Source organism: Castor canadensis, chromosome 10 (assembly GCF_047511655.1).
Source record: "Castor canadensis chromosome 10, mCasCan1.hap1v2, whole genome shotgun sequence".
NCBI classification, from domain to species: Eukaryota; Metazoa; Chordata; class Mammalia; order Rodentia; family Castoridae; genus Castor; species Castor canadensis.
In genome coordinates, this window is record NC_133395.1 from 112,161,916 (window position 1) to 112,178,887 (window position 16,972).

At 42.1% G+C, this 16,972-nt stretch overlaps 1 protein-coding gene and 1 pseudogene across 3 annotated transcripts in view; one reads left to right on the plus strand and one right to left on the minus strand.

The window, feature by feature from the left end:
* Positions 1 to 2,779: 2,779 nt before the first annotated feature.
* Positions 2,780 to 16,972, minus strand: part of Dcp1a (decapping mRNA 1A) — a 54,977-nt gene continuing 40,784 nt past the window's right edge. The window contains exons 6-9 of one of the 3 annotated variants that reach the window (XM_074043962.1): positions 11,678 to 12,436; positions 10,124 to 10,189; positions 8,720 to 8,938; positions 2,780 to 8,406 (exon numbers count right to left, since the gene is read on the minus strand). In XM_074043962.1, coding sequence (XP_073900063.1) covers positions 8,326 to 8,406; positions 8,720 to 8,938; positions 10,124 to 10,189; positions 11,678 to 12,436 — 1,125 coding nt within the window. In that variant the 3' untranslated portion in view covers positions 2,780 to 8,325. The remainder of the gene's footprint in view (positions 8,407 to 8,719; positions 8,939 to 10,123; positions 10,190 to 11,677; positions 12,437 to 16,972) is intronic. The other 2 variants (XM_074043961.1, XM_074043963.1) reach the window with 2 other exon arrangements.
* LOC109693715 (large ribosomal subunit protein uL23-like) lies at positions 15,544 to 16,125 on the plus strand (annotated as a pseudogene).

The window sequence follows — 16,972 nt, forward strand, 5'->3', positions numbered from 1 at the left end:
TCAATTTACTCAGTGGTTCTTTCATCTGTAAAATGGGGTAACATGTCTTCCAGATTGTCATGAGGGTGAAATTCATTCCAGTCAACAAATATGTACCTCTGGGTGCCACCCTATGAGCACAGGGTCTAGTGCATGGACTAGACATGGACAAGCATGGACGCAAGCCACTCCCAGCCGGATGATCAGATGAAGAGACTGACAAATAGCTTGTGTGTGTCCCTTCTCCCTCCTTCCTGCCTGCCCACCATTCCATTGCACCCTCTCTGAGACACAGCCTAGGGAGGTGCTGGTGATTCCAAGGTGCTGAGCCATCATTAAGGACTCCAAAGTACTCTGGGAACTTTAATTAGTAATCTCACCAGTTTGGGTTAGAGCACAAACAGCTCCTCAGTCTCCTTTTGGACAGGAGCCCGGGTGAGTCAAGAGCTGTGAGAGGCTGAGGGCTTGGGCTGGGGGTGGAGGGGCTGATTCCCAGGTATGATGGGCCTTGGGCAGGCTGCATATAGGCGAGCAGTGAGCTTTCCAGGGAAGTAGAAAGGTGGTAAATTGAAGACCAGGGGCCCTCTATGAAGGCATTTTGAGGATTTGTAGAATTAGCCCTTGGAAATTACATATTTAACACAGAATAATCATTATTACTTTAAAACTTCTTTATATCACAATTATTTTAAAATAATAAGTAATAATACGATTTTAAAATAAATTAAATGGAGCTGTGGCTCACACCTGTAATGTACTTGGGAGGCAGTTTGGAGCCAGCCTGGGCAAATACTTCACGAGACCCTATTGCAAAAAAAATCACTGCAAAATAGGGCTGGTAGAATGATTCAAAGTGGTAGAGTGCCTGCCTAGTAAGTGTGAGGCCTGAGTTCAAACCACAGTACGGCCAAAAAAATAAAAAAATTAATGACTAAAGTAATAACTATTACTAAATTTTTAACAAAAAACTGTGTGGAGTTACAGGCTATATTTTGTGAATTCCAGGTCAGGACAAGCAAAGGGGAAAAATTAAGCACATTTGTTTATAAAGGGAGTGAAGTGCCTGTTGGGGGTCAAGGCAATCTCTGGGGGCAGGGACACACAAGAGAAACAGCAAAATGGGGCTTGCACAAAAAAAAAAGTGTAGAGGTCTGGGTTTTGCAACAGGGCACTGTTCCTAGCACTGAGACTTGCCACAGGAAGTGAGGGGTTTTGCTAAGAGTGCCACATACAGCTTTGCTGGGGCTCAGGCAATGCCAGATCCATCATTCTGAGGTGGCAGGGACCTGGTAAGAAGCAGCAATTTCTAACTAGGCATGGTGGTATACCTATAATCCCAGCACTTGGGAGCCTGAGGCAGGAAGACTGCAAGTTTGTGGCCAGCTTGGGCTACATCCTGTCTCAAAAAAAGCAAGCAAGCAAATAAACAAAAACACCATTAGTTTCTGAGGATTCTGACTGCTTTCCTGGCCCTGCATTCTTTTCAGACTGGTGGACTGACACCTGCTCAGCCACAGCCAGTGCCCCGTCCATTTGCAGGGGACTTTCCCAAGGCTACCCTGGGAATAACCTCTCCTTGGGGGTGAAGAGGAATTTAAGGAGAATGCACCCAGAGCACAAATTTGTAACAAATATCAGTTATGAACTTCAAACTTATTCAAACTCCTGTGAAATGTTTGTTGAATATTATGGGACGGACTGTCACAGTAACTTTGCCCTATGTCCTCCCAAGCCATTCTACCTTGGTGGATTATAAAAAATCTGTTACTAGCTGCCTTTACTTTCAGTTATTGCAGCCTGGGGAATCTGAGATGTGTGTAAAGTGTTTTAAGACTCTTGAAAAACTGGGAGCCAGATCCCCTTACCACTGTGGACAGCACAAGCTCCCCATGGACCCCCTATGTCTGGTACCATCTTAACCCAACTTCATTTGGCAAGCTCTAAGAGGTTTAGAGTCCTGAATTGGACTGTGGGGGGAGGCAGGTAGCTCAAGTGGGAGAGTGCTTGTTTAGCAAGCTTGAGTCCCTTGGTTCAATCCTCAGTAATGGGGGGTGGTGTGGGGGACTGAATCCTGAATTCATCTATGCCCCTTAGAAGCCCATCAAGACTCTTCACGTCACATGAGAGTGGTACCCAGTTGCACGGTCTGAAACATGGAAACATAGCATCAGGATATTTGATTCTGTGACTGCTTCTTCCTGCTTCCCCTGCCTCCCTCATAGTGACAACATGGCTGCCTGATTTCTAGCTTCTCCTTCAGTAGGAGACTGGCTGGTTACTGACAGTTCTGGGACAAACACCATTTCTCAGAAGCCTTATTCAAAGATCAGATTTTTTAGGAACACTAATCTATGAACCATGGTAAGCAGTGAGTAAAAACTCACTGTTCATTAGAAATAATCAAGAACTTCTCCCTCTCCAGTTTACATATATATATTTTTCAAATCTTTTATTTTTTTTTTTGATGGTAGTGGGGTTTGAACTCAGGGATTCACACTTGCTAGTCAGGTGCTCTACCACTTAAGCACTATCCCAGCCCATCCTTGTCCCCCTCCCCACCCTTGTTTTGTGGTATGGTAATTGAACTTAGGGCTTTGTGCTTGTTGAGCAGGCACTCTGTTGCTTGAGCTATATCCTCCCGCCATAGGCCTATGTTTTCTTATAAGAGATTTATACTTTTAATTCTTACATTTAGAACTTTTGAGTTATTTTTGTATATGGTGTGGAGTCAAATACACTTTTTTTCCCTTTTTGTTTTTTTGAGACAGGGCGTTGCTATGTAGCCTAGGCTGGCCTCAAATTAGAGATCCTCCTGTCTCAGCCTCCCTAGTTCTGGGATTATACACATATGCCACATGCTTGGTTCAAGAAAGAAATTCTAGACTAGTCCTGCAGTCCTTAACCCACTACTGGCTTAATATGTAGCCTTTGTCATATGCTTAATAACTCTCGGCTTCAACTTCTTTCTCCCTAAAGTGAATTGTGAAGATCAGGGAAATATGGGATAGCAATTCTTAAGTGCTGAATGAATATGTACCATTGACTGGTGTGTGTAAATAAGCTGTTAGCTGTAAGGTAGACAGGCGTAGCAAACATTTCAGGGAGAGCTGTGTGTGGAAATAATGTACCCTCTATCTGGGGAAACCTTAGAGGATAAGCAGAATTCCTGCAATGCCCCTCCATGTGGCCACACACTTCATGTTTTGTTACGGGGGAAACACGTTTTGTGTTAGGCACAGGACTCAAGAGGCTTCACACTCAAGAATCATGGTGGCCTGTGAAAAGGCTGAGTGATAGTTAATTTTGTGTTTGCTTAACTGAGCCATTATTTCTGGGTGTATCAATGAGAATGTTTATTTTTTCCTTTTTAAAAATTTTTTATTAGGATATATTCATTATATGGGGGGCAGATTTACAGTGACAATTCCGATTAGATTTATACTGTACATTATTTACATTGTCCCCAAGAGTGTTTCTTGAAGAGATTAGCTTTTGAGTTGGTAGACTGAGTGAAGCAGGTGTGCACCCTCACCATCGTGGGTAGGCATTATCCAAACCCCTGAAGCCCTCAACTAAAAGAAAGTAAGAGGCTGAATTAATTCCACCTGACTTTTTAGCTAGTACAACCAGTCTCCTGCTTTTGAAGTTGCTGGTTCTCAGACTTTCAAACCAGGTCTATAATCTATACCAACAGATTTCCTAAGTCTCCAGTTTGCGGGTGGCAGATTGTGAACTTCTCAGCCTCTGTAATTGTTAAAAAAGTAAAATTTATAGGTCATTGTTTGGACTGAGTTTCTAAAGTAGGCCCAACAGACTGAACCAAAATGGAGTCACTCAAACTGAAGTTTCATGTTAGCAAGCCAAAGCTAAGTTGATATTCAGAGAAATCAGGAGAGATCATAACCAAATCCCTAAACAGGCCATTTTTAGCTAACATGATTAGAAGTCTCATCTGTTTTCACTTTTGTAAGAAAAGTTACTGTGAAATAACCAATTACCTTTTTGTTTTCTATTATAAAATCAACCTTCTAGGGGCTCTGGGGTGGGGGTAGTTTTCTAGCTTAGTGCTAGAAAACTTGCCCAGAACACCTAAGGCCCTGGGTTCAATCCCAAGCACCAAAAACAAACAAACAAAAAACTGACAGAATGAGATGGTGCAGGATTCTAGACTTAAATAAAGCCAATTAAGATCCATAAACTGAATTTGTTGGTATTTTATCTTTTGACATAATAAATTTCTTGTTTATCTATTATCTTCTAGTGGCTCTGTTTCTCCGTTTCTCTGTTTTTCTTCCCTCCCCTTTCCCCATCTCACCAGTACAGGGCTCTGGCAAGGTACAGCAACTTGTTAAAAAATTCCTATTTCTACAAATGAAATAAAAACACAATTAAAATTTAGTAGGTGCTAAAACTTGGTTTTGAAATTTTATTAAAAAAATATATTTGCAAACATATAAAAATTTAGGATGAAAAATGCTCATTTTAAAACATGTAATAACTTAATATTTGCAAACATACACAGATGGTACAAAATCCATACCATTAAAATGTTAATGATGCAGTATTGCGCTCATGGAACAAAAACCTTGCTGTCACTCCAGAGCTTCTCATCTCCACTTTTCAGGGAGCTGAGAATCCGGTACAATGAAAGTCATGAGAGCCACATGACCAAAGCAGGAATACAGAATAAAAGATCATTTAGAACGCATATTTTAAAAACATATTTTCTAAGGATTCACACAGATAAAAGGGAAACACAATTTTGCATTTTTCCCACTTCAAAGTGATTGATATTGCATTTTAGCATTTTAAAAAAAGATGTCAAATCCAAATCTGAGTGAAACATTGCACACGTTTCTCCTGCTGAAATTTGCTGAAAGCAAAATAGGCTCCTCAAGACCCTAGCCCACTCATGAAAATGTTCTCAAGTGCAGCTTTTAAAAAGCCTAGTGTAAGTTGCTTTGCTCTGTTCAGATCTTAGTATTTTAGATACCTGAAAACACAGGGCGTTGTTGGTTCCATAGAGTACTCTGAATAGTACTGAAGAAAACCAAAGGTAGGCAAGAAACACATGCTTCACAGCAAATGTGCAGCAAGGACGTAGGATTGCGCCCGTGATTCCTAGTCCTCCTCACTATGTGGGTGGAGTCCACTTGTGCCTGTGCCACCTCTCACTCCTCTGTGAGTTACAGTATGATGGCTGATTTTATTTTTTAAGCAGTTAGGCACCTTCAATTTCATGTTGCATTATTACTAACATGATGGCAGTTATGGCCTCTACTACCAAAATGAGAAGATTTCAAACTACATTCTTTGGGGGAGGACAGTAATAAAGCTGCATGGTTTAAAAGTATTTACCTAGTAGTGGATTCAACGGGGGTTTATAATTGCCACAAGAAATAGGACGAATGCTTGGACATGAGATTCTGGTCAAACATATTTGAAACTAAGCCTGTGCATCTATCTTCCTTCTCTGCCAAGATTTTGACTTAGATTCTTAGTAAACTACCACTCTTTTAAGGGAAAGCTGAGGATGTTGCACATGTGGACTACATGAAATGCTTCTCCTGACACTGACAGTCACTTGAAAATTTAGGATTCCAAGTCAAGCAGGCCAACTTTTACATCTCACAAATCCTGAGAGAGATGCAGAACAGAGGGGAACAAGTAGTCTGGGAGGTATCAGGGGTGAGGTGTGGTATGATGAGTATCCATTCAAAGATATCACATTAACTACAACAAAAAGAAGAGCAGCATCACCCACTCTTGACACCCCAGACACACCATAATGCAAGCTCTGAGCTGCTCCTCCCAGAGCCTACACTTGGACTCCAGGGGCAAGGCAGGTGGGTTGGGTACACAGCCTAAATGCAAGTCTTCTGGGGTTCTGCAAAACCTACCAAGAAGCATTTCCATCTTGGTGTCTATTTCAATTCAACTAAGGTTCCAGTAAAGGACACTAGCATTGTAAACATGCAACCTAAGCTAGCATGAGGTTCTGGATAGCAAGCCTGCATGAGGACTAAGGCAACCAGATTGTGGCTTTCAGGCCAGGGCCATCCAGCTGCAACTATTCAGGCGTGGCTTGGCTCTCTGGGACTCTTCTGGCCTGAACTCCCTGGTAATCACGACCATGAGCTTCTGGCTTCGAATCGTAAGTAAATGCTTAGAGTATATACATTTGGGAGTTGAAACAGGTTTACCCTTTTCAAGTCTCCATCACTTGGGCACTTAAATGTTTATGTTCACACTAAGGAAGCCTTACTGTAGATTCTCTTTTACTGTCTATTATATTCATTCTTAGGATTAAAGGGTGAAAATTAACAGACTTGATTATAGACCCTCTTTAGGATATTCCCTCTTTATACTCTCATAATATTCTACATTTTCAAAAGCGTTATTTAAATTTAAATGTCAATTATAACAAGACTCCCTTGATTTGTCTATTTACCGAAGCCCACTGAGACCACACTTGGGGTAATCTTGGTCAAACCTACTGGAGTATTCATTTTATGAGAACAGCCACGTGGTTCCCTTGGACACCACCTCGTGTTGTCAGCAACACTCCTTATTTTACTACTGCTTTATCTTTCCCAGATGATGCACGAGCAGTTCAGTTTTGGTTGCTGAATTTACACACTATCTTTGAAAACAAACAATTCCTTACTGAGTATGAAAACTGATAAGCTTCCCTGAATTCTGCACAATTCACACGTAACTAGGTAGACAGCAATAGAAGAGATTAAATCAAGAAGCAGAAACATTGTCCAGGAAGCATGTTAGATTAATGCAAGCCAATCGAAGTTTGAAAAACTAAGACAAAGTTAAAAAACTAAGACCAAACTAAAAAAGTATGTAATTCATAAGTAATTTTCTAAAATTTCAGCTAGAAAGAAATCTATGGACTTATGATCAAGTTACCATTAAAGCTTAAATGATTGTTCCAGAGGAACCATCACATCTGTCAGCATTATTCACAGCTAATCCTTATGCTAGCTGGTTGAGCCAAGTGGGTTTTTTACCCCGTCATTAAATAGTGCTCAGAAAAGTAAGCAGTGCATCTTAATTGGTTAAATACTACAAAATGACCTGTATCATAGAAACAAAGACACTCATTCAAAGAATATCTTAAAATTACTATTGCTGAAATAAATCAAATTTTACATTAAAATATTACTAAACGTCATTACATGCCATAAAAGAATAAATATAAATCATGGCAGATCAATAGCAGCATAACAAAGCATCTTTACATATTTTCACACTGTGGGCTGCAAAAGTACTCACAGCCTAGGAATACATTGGTAAAGTTCTGAATCTCACACTTTTCTTTTTTAACTCCATATTCTACAACAAAGTAAGGGCAGTGTGAGTAACAGCTCCCTTTTCTGCATAGCTTTAAAACTGTTCTCAGTACACTTGAGGAATGGAACCAGAATGGCTTTGTCAGATTGGTCCACTGGTCCTTTTGTCAAAGTGTTAAGGAAAACAATCAACAATGATTTCTAACTGTGGTTAGACAGAAAAGGAAAATAAGGCTGTGCTTCACACACAAACTTAACATTTTCAAAACCACTGGAGAGTTTAACTTAAAATGGAGATTTCTGGTAGGATTTGGGCATATGCAGCCCCAGCCTCAAAGGTGTGACATATCTTTTCCCACATTAGCCTCACAAGGCCCTGTTCAAACAGCAATGCTGCACTGGAGCTTACCACCATGGCAGGACTGGGACCACTAAAAGCAAAATGCAAAGAAATTTCAGGACTTTTAAGGCCCAAATGGGAGTGTTCATATAAAATACACTTCTCTTTAACAAACAATTTCTAATTTATCAGCTTCAACTCTGATCCTTAAAATTTAAGCTAGTTTGTAGAGCTGACTACTACTTAGTTCAGAGCTTGACTGTCAGCCCACATTTCTAGGTGACTGGAGAGGGGAAAGAGTGTGGGTGAGGCTGAGCTCTGCTGAGCTCTGCTGAGCTCTGCAGCAAGGCTGGTGGCTACTCCTCCCTAAGTCCTTGAAAGTGAAAGCAAGTTGAAAATCAGACTCCTCATTTCACATACTTGCTTACAGCTGATGAAAACACCATATAACACAATGATCTTTTTTGTTGTTGGTTTTGTTTTTTTTGTCAAAACAAAGGTCTGCTGGTGATGCTTCACAGTGAAACCTCCATTATCACTGAGAATGTCACTTGGAAAACATTCTTAAGGAGTGAGTCTCTTTCTCATAGGCTCAATTTCAGGATTCTCAAAACTCAATGTTCTATTTAGAAACAAGTTTCCATGATGAAGCCTATTTGTTTTTGAGGTTGCTCCTCTACCTTCAGATTTGCTCCACTCCAGTCATAGGTTGTGGTTGTCTTTGTTCTTGGTCAGAACCTGTAAGTACACTTCATGAAGTGTACTGAGGAAGCTGGAATCATTCTGGAAGAGATGGCAAAGGTAAAAACATGTAACGTTGCATTTACCTCCTAAGAGCTTATTCCTCAATTTATTAACAGTTTAGGAAAAAACTGTATAAATGATTGGTATAACTAATTACAAATCACCCAAATAATCTCACTGCTTGGAGATAATCATGACTGATATCTTGAGTTTACTTAGTTATTATTCCACCAGGAGTGAATGCTGGGAAGAGAACATTACTCCTAGCTAATCTTCTGAATTTACCAGAACTTAAACCTTGTTTTCTTTTATTAAAGAAAAAATTCAAAGACTAAATTGACATCCCAGATACCTTTATTAGATGTATCAATGTATCCTGGAGCTGAGACTTGCTGAGAATAATGGAAGGCTTTCTCTGATTTTCTGGAGTTCCTGCAGTGAGGGGAGAAGGTGAGCTTGCTCTCCTTTCAGGGTCTGTGGGCCGTGGAACGGACTGCTGGAAAACGCTTGGGGACAGCAGGACTGCAGACACTGCTGTTGTTGCTGCAGTGATGAGTGCAGGACCTGCAGCCTGCAGGGGAACAATGGTCATTTTGCACTGAACGTACAAGCCAGCAGCACCCATAGCCCTCTCTCGCTTTTATATTTCACCTTCTCATGTACAGACAGCAAAGAGCTTGCCAGAGCTTTAAGTCTGTGGTCTCTGGTATTTGACCCATTTAGTTTGCTTTTTGGTACAAAACCAGGCTGAGAGCTCTTGTTGATCACCACAGAGCAGGACAAGCAGGCTGGCTTTAATTCTGAGCCTAAAGGAGAGGTATACAGGCTTAAAGGCAAGTGGGAATATGACATGAAAGGAAATGAAAAATAGAATGTGCATTTCAAGGTGTGTGGGTGATGGAGAGTGGGGACAACAGATGCAAAAAGTGAGGTCAGGGCTGGGTTTGGTGGCTCATACCTATAATTCCAGCTACTTAGAAGGTAGAGATAGGGAGGATCAGGGTTCAAGGTCACCCTGAGCAAAAAGTTGGCACGATCCCATCTCAACCAATAAATCTGGCACAGTGGCATATGCTTATAATCTCTGCTATGTGGGAAGTAGAGGTAAGAGGATCGTAGTCCCAGGTCAACCCTGGGTAAAAATGTGAGATCTCATCTGAAAAATAACTAAAGCAACAAGGGCTGCAGGTATGGCTCAAGTGGTAGAACTCAAACAAGTGTGAAGCCTTGAATTCAAAACCTAAGACCCACAGAGAGACAGAGAGAGAGAGAGAGAGAGAGAGAGAGAGAGAGAGAGATACAGAGAGGGAGGGAGAGGGGTACAGTATCAGGCCAGGAAAGGATAAACAAGGGACAAAGCAGGCAGGCCTGGGAGGCTTTGTTATCAGTAATGGGAAATGAAGAGGATTGTGGCAGGAGTGGTTCTGTCCCCTGTAACATCACAGCTCTGCCAGGGCACTAAATATTTCCTACTTAGAAAAACCATGCTGACATACTCTCAGCAGTCACCCACTTACAAATGTCCAGTGAAGGCCCACCCAGTGGTTGATCTGACCTCTATACACTCAGGGAAGACATTTACACAGGGATGACATGTGGCTTACTAAGGCCACAGCAATGAACTCTGCCTGGGGAGCAGAGTGGCCCAAGATGGGTCAGGGCTTAGAAGCTAAAACTTTCACTAAGGCAGCAGTATTTTACCTCAGACCCAGCAGAACTTAAATACTGAACATGTCCTTAAGAAGGGCGTGCTTACCGGCATGGCACTGGATAACACCTTAGGCTGGGCAAACACTTCAGGATCCTGGTTTTGCTGCATAGACTGAAATGTTCAATAAGAAAAGATGAATAGAGGTAGGTAGCAAGTTTAAATTAATTACTGGTGAAAAAGCTAGGCTAGAAATAAGGGGTGGTTCAGACATTAGCCAGCTACTAGATCGCTGAGGAGGCAGACAGGAACTGTGACACTGCAACTAATGACTCAACTCTACAATGAGAACGTTGGACAGCACCTCTCTTGAGTTCCCCTGAGAAAACGTAGGCAGTCTTTAAAGTGTCTCAAAAAGAAAGGTGGTGCATGCCTATAATCACTCAGGAGGTGGAGAATGGGAGGATTATAGTTCAAGACCAGCCTGGGCAAAAAGTTAGTGAGACCCCCCACCACTTCAGCCAGTAAGCTGCCTGTGGTGGCACATGCCTGTGATTCCAGCTATGTGGGAGGCATATGTAGGAGGATTTCAGTTTGGGGCCTGCCCCAAGCAAAAGTGCAAGACACTGTATGAAAAATAACTGAGGCAAAAAAGGGCTGGGGGCATGGCTCAAGTGGTAAAGCACCGGCCTAGCAGGTGCAAAACCCTGAAAAAAAACCTGAACAATCAAAAACAACCAAAAAACCCCTCAAACATGTATCTTTTATAAGAGCTGAGGATCAGCTCACATCCATTTTGTTGCTGAATGTGTAGAGGGATCCTGGCAGCTGATGCTTTTTCTTTTTGGCTACAGTGCTGGTACACTCACATATGTATATTTGTGGTGTTGAGGAGCAAACCCAGAGCCTTGTATGGGTGTGTAAACACCTACCACTGAGCAGCATCACTAGCTATAGTTTTCTAAGCTCATCAAATGCTTTCTTATCTTCAGGCCTCTGTATACACTATTCTCCTTGTCTCAAATACTGCTCCCACTCTGGAATGGTCTGGTTAACTTGAGTCTTCACAAAGCAGCTGAAACTAGGAAACTTTGTTTGACCTTCAGATCTGGAATGCTCTTATGGTATCTCCCCAGGTCCTTGGCATGAGGTAGGCACTTGTAAGTGTACTGAAGAAAGTGGTAAAGGACCTAAGCTTGGAGTTATTTGGATCCATGGTCCTGAGACAAGTAAGGCCTTCTAAAACTATCAGGTAAAAATGAGGACCCTAACATGCATACCTGGATAGGAAAATATTAAAAAATATAAATATGGTTTCTTAGCTTTTATCAGGTGAAAGAATTCTGGGAAGCAGAATTGAGCTATGACACCAGTTACCAATCAAGACTAGTACACACAGGGCTTCTTATCGCCCCTTTCTCCTAGCCCCTGATATACTTCATTGTTTTTTTGAGACAGGATCATCTTGTTGAGTAGCTTAGGTTAGCCTTGAACTCATAATCCTTCAGCCTCCTGAGTGCTGGGATTACAGAACTATGCCACTAAAGACCCTGACATACTTTACACAGATAACTCTTTTTAAAAACTACTCTGTCTCATGTTAATCAACACCAAGGTCTTTGTTGTTTCATCCAACCCACACCCTCCTGCTCCTACCACTACCTGAAGGGGAGCAAGCACCACGTTGCTCAGGGAGGCTGAGGCCGCTGCTCTTGCTGCTGCTGTCTTAGAGGGAGGCTCTATGAAACTGTCAGGTGTGGCCAGCTGGCCAGCTGCTGAAGAAAAGCTGGGTGCCACTGCACCTTTCCCAAGTGGCTGTGTCTGTATTTGGTCATGCTGTGGGGTCAACCTGAGTTTCTGGAGAAGATCCACACATGGGAGGGACGTGCCAGCTGTGTTTGTCAAGCTCAGTGAGGCTCTGAAGGGGTTCTGGCTGGCAATCAGACTGGCTTGGCTTAGCTCATGGACTGGCTGGTTCAGGAGTGGAGACCTCTGTCTAGGCGTGGCCTTCACTGCCTGCATTATGGTGCTGTTTCGAGGTAAGCTGGGGGGAACCTGTGTGGTGGGAACTTCTGCTGGTAGAGTCGGACTGAGAACAGGGCTCAATGGGATACTGTAGCTTGGGGCATGCTTTTCACTAGACTGTGTGATGGAGGCTGGAGTGATTAGCACCGGGGTAGTGACCTCAGGTTGGACTGTGTGGTGGGTAGCTGAATGGACACTCAGGTTTTCTGACTGAGGGGCTCCTCCTGATTGCTCAAAGGAAAATGGGAGGAATGAGCTGGGCTCTTTCTGGGATGCATCTCCTGGAAGCTTTTCTACTTCCTCTGGATCCAGACCCACAACTGCTGGCTGTTCCTTTGGCAAAGAGGTTCCAAATAATTCTTCCACCGTCAGATGTTTGTGTCCAGATGAAGCAGACTGCAAAAGAAATCAAACCATCCAATGAAAGAAATCTCTGGAAACCTATGCAACCAAACTTCTTTTCCATCAACCAAAGCAGTCTGCAGACGCAAGTACAGATGGAGTCTGGAAATAAGGAATGGAGCAAACTGACAATGTACTAGGGGTTAAGACCAGGTATACCTAGTCTCTCCAGATTGGTAGATAGAAATCTGCATTACTAATAAATTTAAATTTTTGGATTCCAGATAATAGTGTTAGAATTTACCTTTATTTCTTGGCAAATGTATGTAAGGTGAAGGGATAATCTCACCTTATTACAAAGCTAACTGTGCCTAATTGCCCCATAGCAGTAACACACATAAGGAAATGATTCTAGAGAGAACAAAGGGTACTCGAGAGACCAGATTCTGATCAAGTGATTTATTTTTACTGTTCTTGATAAAAACCTAGCACTGCAACTCAGGGATTGGGTCCTAAATACCAGAAAAAAAATCCAACCATTTAATAGCAGGCACTGTGCTATGACTGTGAGGTGGGAAAAGAGGTGAGGACAACTGGTGACATGGGCTGCTAGGTCCCACAGAGGGAAAGAGGCACCCAGAAGGCGGCCCTTAAGCTGAGAGGAGAGATGAAGGAAGCCAGCTGGAGAGGCTGGGTGGAAGAAGTGATGAAGGAAGAGAAAAACACTGTTCATACTGTATTGTGTCTGAGACACACTGGGAATCTGGATTTTACCCATAGGGCCCCGGGACAAGTTCAGGGAAGGAGCCATTTAGCTTTTACTGTAAGATGTACACTTTGGTGGCCATACAAAGGATAGATTGGAAAGGTGAGATTGAGCAGAGTCTTGACTAAGTCCTGGCAGAGAAGTCAGAATGACAGGAATCAGTGGCTGGATAGCCAGTAGAGTGGAGCCAAGAACACCCTGGTATCTGGATGGTGGTGTCACTTCACTGCTTGGGCAGGCAAGCCCAGAAAAGGTCTCCAGAGGGGTGGTGGGGAGGGGAAGCTGAGGTAAAATCTGAACACAACTGAGGTCTCTGTGGGACACCTGAAACCTACAGGCATGGATTTGGAAGTTATTAAAAGTGTTAATACAAAGGCTGGGGATGTAGCTCGGTAGTAAAGCACTTGTCTAGCATGTGCAAGGCTCTGGGTTTGATCCCTAGCACCACCAAAAAAAGTGTTAATGCATGTCCAGGGAGCCTAGGCATTCTACTTCTTCGGGAGGTTATAGGGACAAGGCCTCAGCACCCTGCCAACCAGCAAGGGCCTCTAGCAGCACTGCTGCTGCCTGGCTCTGTTTCTTTCTAGCTGTCCAGCTAGCGCATTCATTCATTTCTCTGAGTCTCAGTAGAGTAGGGAAGTCTGGTGGAAGTTGGAAATGTATACAGCCTAGCACATAGGAAGTGCCTCTTTAACGTCAGCATTCCTAATAACAGCAGTATAGAAAGTAAATTCTTCCAAGGCACTTTTTTTTTTTTTTCCGTTTATTCCCTAATTTACCTTGCCCTTCTCATGGAACTACCACCTAGTACCAAAGACTCAGTAAGTACGTAGTAGAGACTCAACAATGCTCTCTCCCCAAGTCCTCCCAGGAGGGCATGCAGTGGGCCCTGTGGGGGGAGGGCAAAGGATTCCCTCTATCAAGGGAAAGACCAGTATCTGGGATTGATGGTGCAGGGGAGTTTGCATGTAGTTAAGGGAGTGCCATTTTATACTTTCTCTCAGGTGTGAGACCCCATGTCAATTATTAAGCTGGGTATGGTGGTACACTCCTGTGGTTTCAGCTATGTGGGAGATCACAGGCAGTGGGATTGCAGTCTGAGGCCAGCCTGGTGCAAAACACATGAGACTCTACCAGAAAAATAACTAAAGCTAAAAAAAAAAAGGGCCGCAAGCACGACTCAAGTGGTAGAGTGCTTGCCTAGGAAGCATGAGGCCCTGAGTTCAATCACAGTACTGGAAAAAAAAAAAAAAGAGAAAGGAATTATATAATATTCAGGCACCCACTAATAATGCTATAGTAACAGTGGTAAGATGACCTGTCACAACATTTCCTAGCACTTTAAAAAAAGGAACTTTCTAAGCTTAGGACCTCACATTAGATATAAGGCAACACTGACATCAATTTATAAACTATGGATATAAAAAAATGCTAAGGATTTTATATGGGCCAATTTCCTCATATTTTTGCTTCAGAAAAAACTGTAGAGTTCAGGGTTTGAAATCAATTATTTCACAGAACTGTTGTAAAAATGTAATTCTCAGTATGTTCGGTGCCCAACAAGCACTTCATAAATTGACTTATTATTACCACAACCATCATACAGGTTTTTTTTTTTTTTTTTTTTTTTTGGCGCTGGGAGATCAAATCCAGGGTCTCATGTATGCTAGGTAATCTACATTCCCAGCCCAAGCATACCACCTTTTGTTGTTGTTTTTTTGGGGCAGTATTAGGGTTTGAGTCCTGGGCCTTATGCTTTGTACCAAGGTGCTCTACAACTTGAGCCACTTCACCAGTCATTTTTGTTTTGGGTATTTAGAGATACTTGCCTGGGCTGGCTTCAAGCTGTGATCCTATTGATCTCTGCCTCCTAAGAAGCTAGGATTACAGGTGTGAGCCACCCGGTCAAACATACTATCTTAAGAGCAATCATGACGAATATGTTTGGATACTTTTTAAGGAATACTTTTTAGGTAAAATCTTGGAATAGTAAAAAATCTATAAAATACTTCTGCAATATCATATCCCCATAATGCAAAATCATATCACAATCACCTAAGGGGACACCAAGGCTGTGCTATTCTAAACCAACTTGTTATTCCCTGAAGAAAGGAATAATTAAGAACATTGCTTTTTGTTTAAAACTCCCTGGTAACATTTCACATTCACTCAAGGTAAGTAAAAATAGACAATGATTTCCTCTCTGGGATATAATTTTCAGTCTAGGACACATTACTGTAGTCAAGTGCACAGATTCCATTTGCTACCCTCAACATTGTGACTTAATTACTTTTGGATTCCTGGTATCATAAATGTCTATTGATGGCAGAGATAATTTCTTTCTCCTCCCCCACCCTCCTTAAAAAAACCATGGTTGGACCCTTTTTTTACCAAAATGGCACTGAAAGGGAAGAAGGAAGCTCCTGTCCCTCCCAAAACCTAAGCCTGAGCAAAGGCTGTGAAGGCCAAGAAGGTAGTACTGAAAGGTGTCCATATCCACAAAAAGAAGATATGCATGTCACCCACCTTCCTGTGGCCTGATATGATGCAGCTCCAGAGGTTGCTCAACTACCCTCAAAAAATACCCCCCAGAAGATGCAAGCCTCACTACGTCATCATCACCTTCCCTGTGACTACTAAATCAGTCATGAAGAAGACAGAAAATACACTGTGTTCATTGTGGATGTCAAGTCAACAAGATGTGAGGAACCCTTATGACACTGATGTGGCTAAGGTCAATACTTTGATCAGGCCGGCCGGATGGAGAGAAGGCATGTTTGGCTCCTGATTATGATGCTTTGGATGTTGTCAACAAAACTGGAATTATCTAAACTGAGTCTTACTGGCTAATTCTAATATATATTTTTTCATCATTAAAAACAACTCCCTAAACCTCCCCGCCCCCCAAAAAAGCAAAACCGACAACTGTGATAGAGCTGGGCACAGTGGCATCTGTGTATAATCCCACCTACTTGGAAGGCTGAGGTAGGAGGATCACTTGAACCCAGGAGTTTGAGGCCAGAATGGGCAACACAGCAAGATCCCATCTCCAAAAAAAAAAAAAAAAAGTTGCATAACCATCACCACTATCCAATTCTAGAACTTTCCCATCATCCCAAACAAATATTTTGTTCCCTTTAAATAATACCTTCCTATTTCCCCTCCCGACCCTCCTCAGTCCCTGGTAACCTCTGTTCTATTTTCTATTTATATGATTTTGCTGATTTGCCTAGGTACCTCATAAAGTAAATGATATATTATTTATCCTTTTGTGACTAGTTTATTTCATTTAGCATGTTTTCAAGGTTCATCCATGTTGTACCATATGGGAGAATTTCATTGGCTAGTAGTATTCTACTACTAAGCTACACCCCCAGCCCGAGTTTAACTTTCTGAGGAACTGCCAAACTGTTTCCATAGTGGTTGCATATTCTATTGACACCAACAATCCAAGAAGTTTACAATTTTTCCACATCTTTCCTAATACTTGTAAATTTCATTTATTGATATTAGCAATCCTAATGGGAATGAAGTAGTATCTCATTGTGCTTTGGATGTCCCTATTGAGCAATTTTTCACGTTATTTACTGGTCATTTGTGTAGCTCATTTGGAGAAATGTCTTATGGGTTTCTTTTCTCCTTTTTCTTTTCTGGTGTTGGGAGTCAATCCCATAGCCTCAAACATGCCAGGCAAGCACTTTACCACTGAACTACATCTTCAATCCTGGAGATGTCTATTTGTGTCTTTTGTTCATTTTTGAACTGGGAAAATTTTCTTTTTTTCCTGAGAAACTGGGGATTAGACCCAGAGACTTGTGCATGCT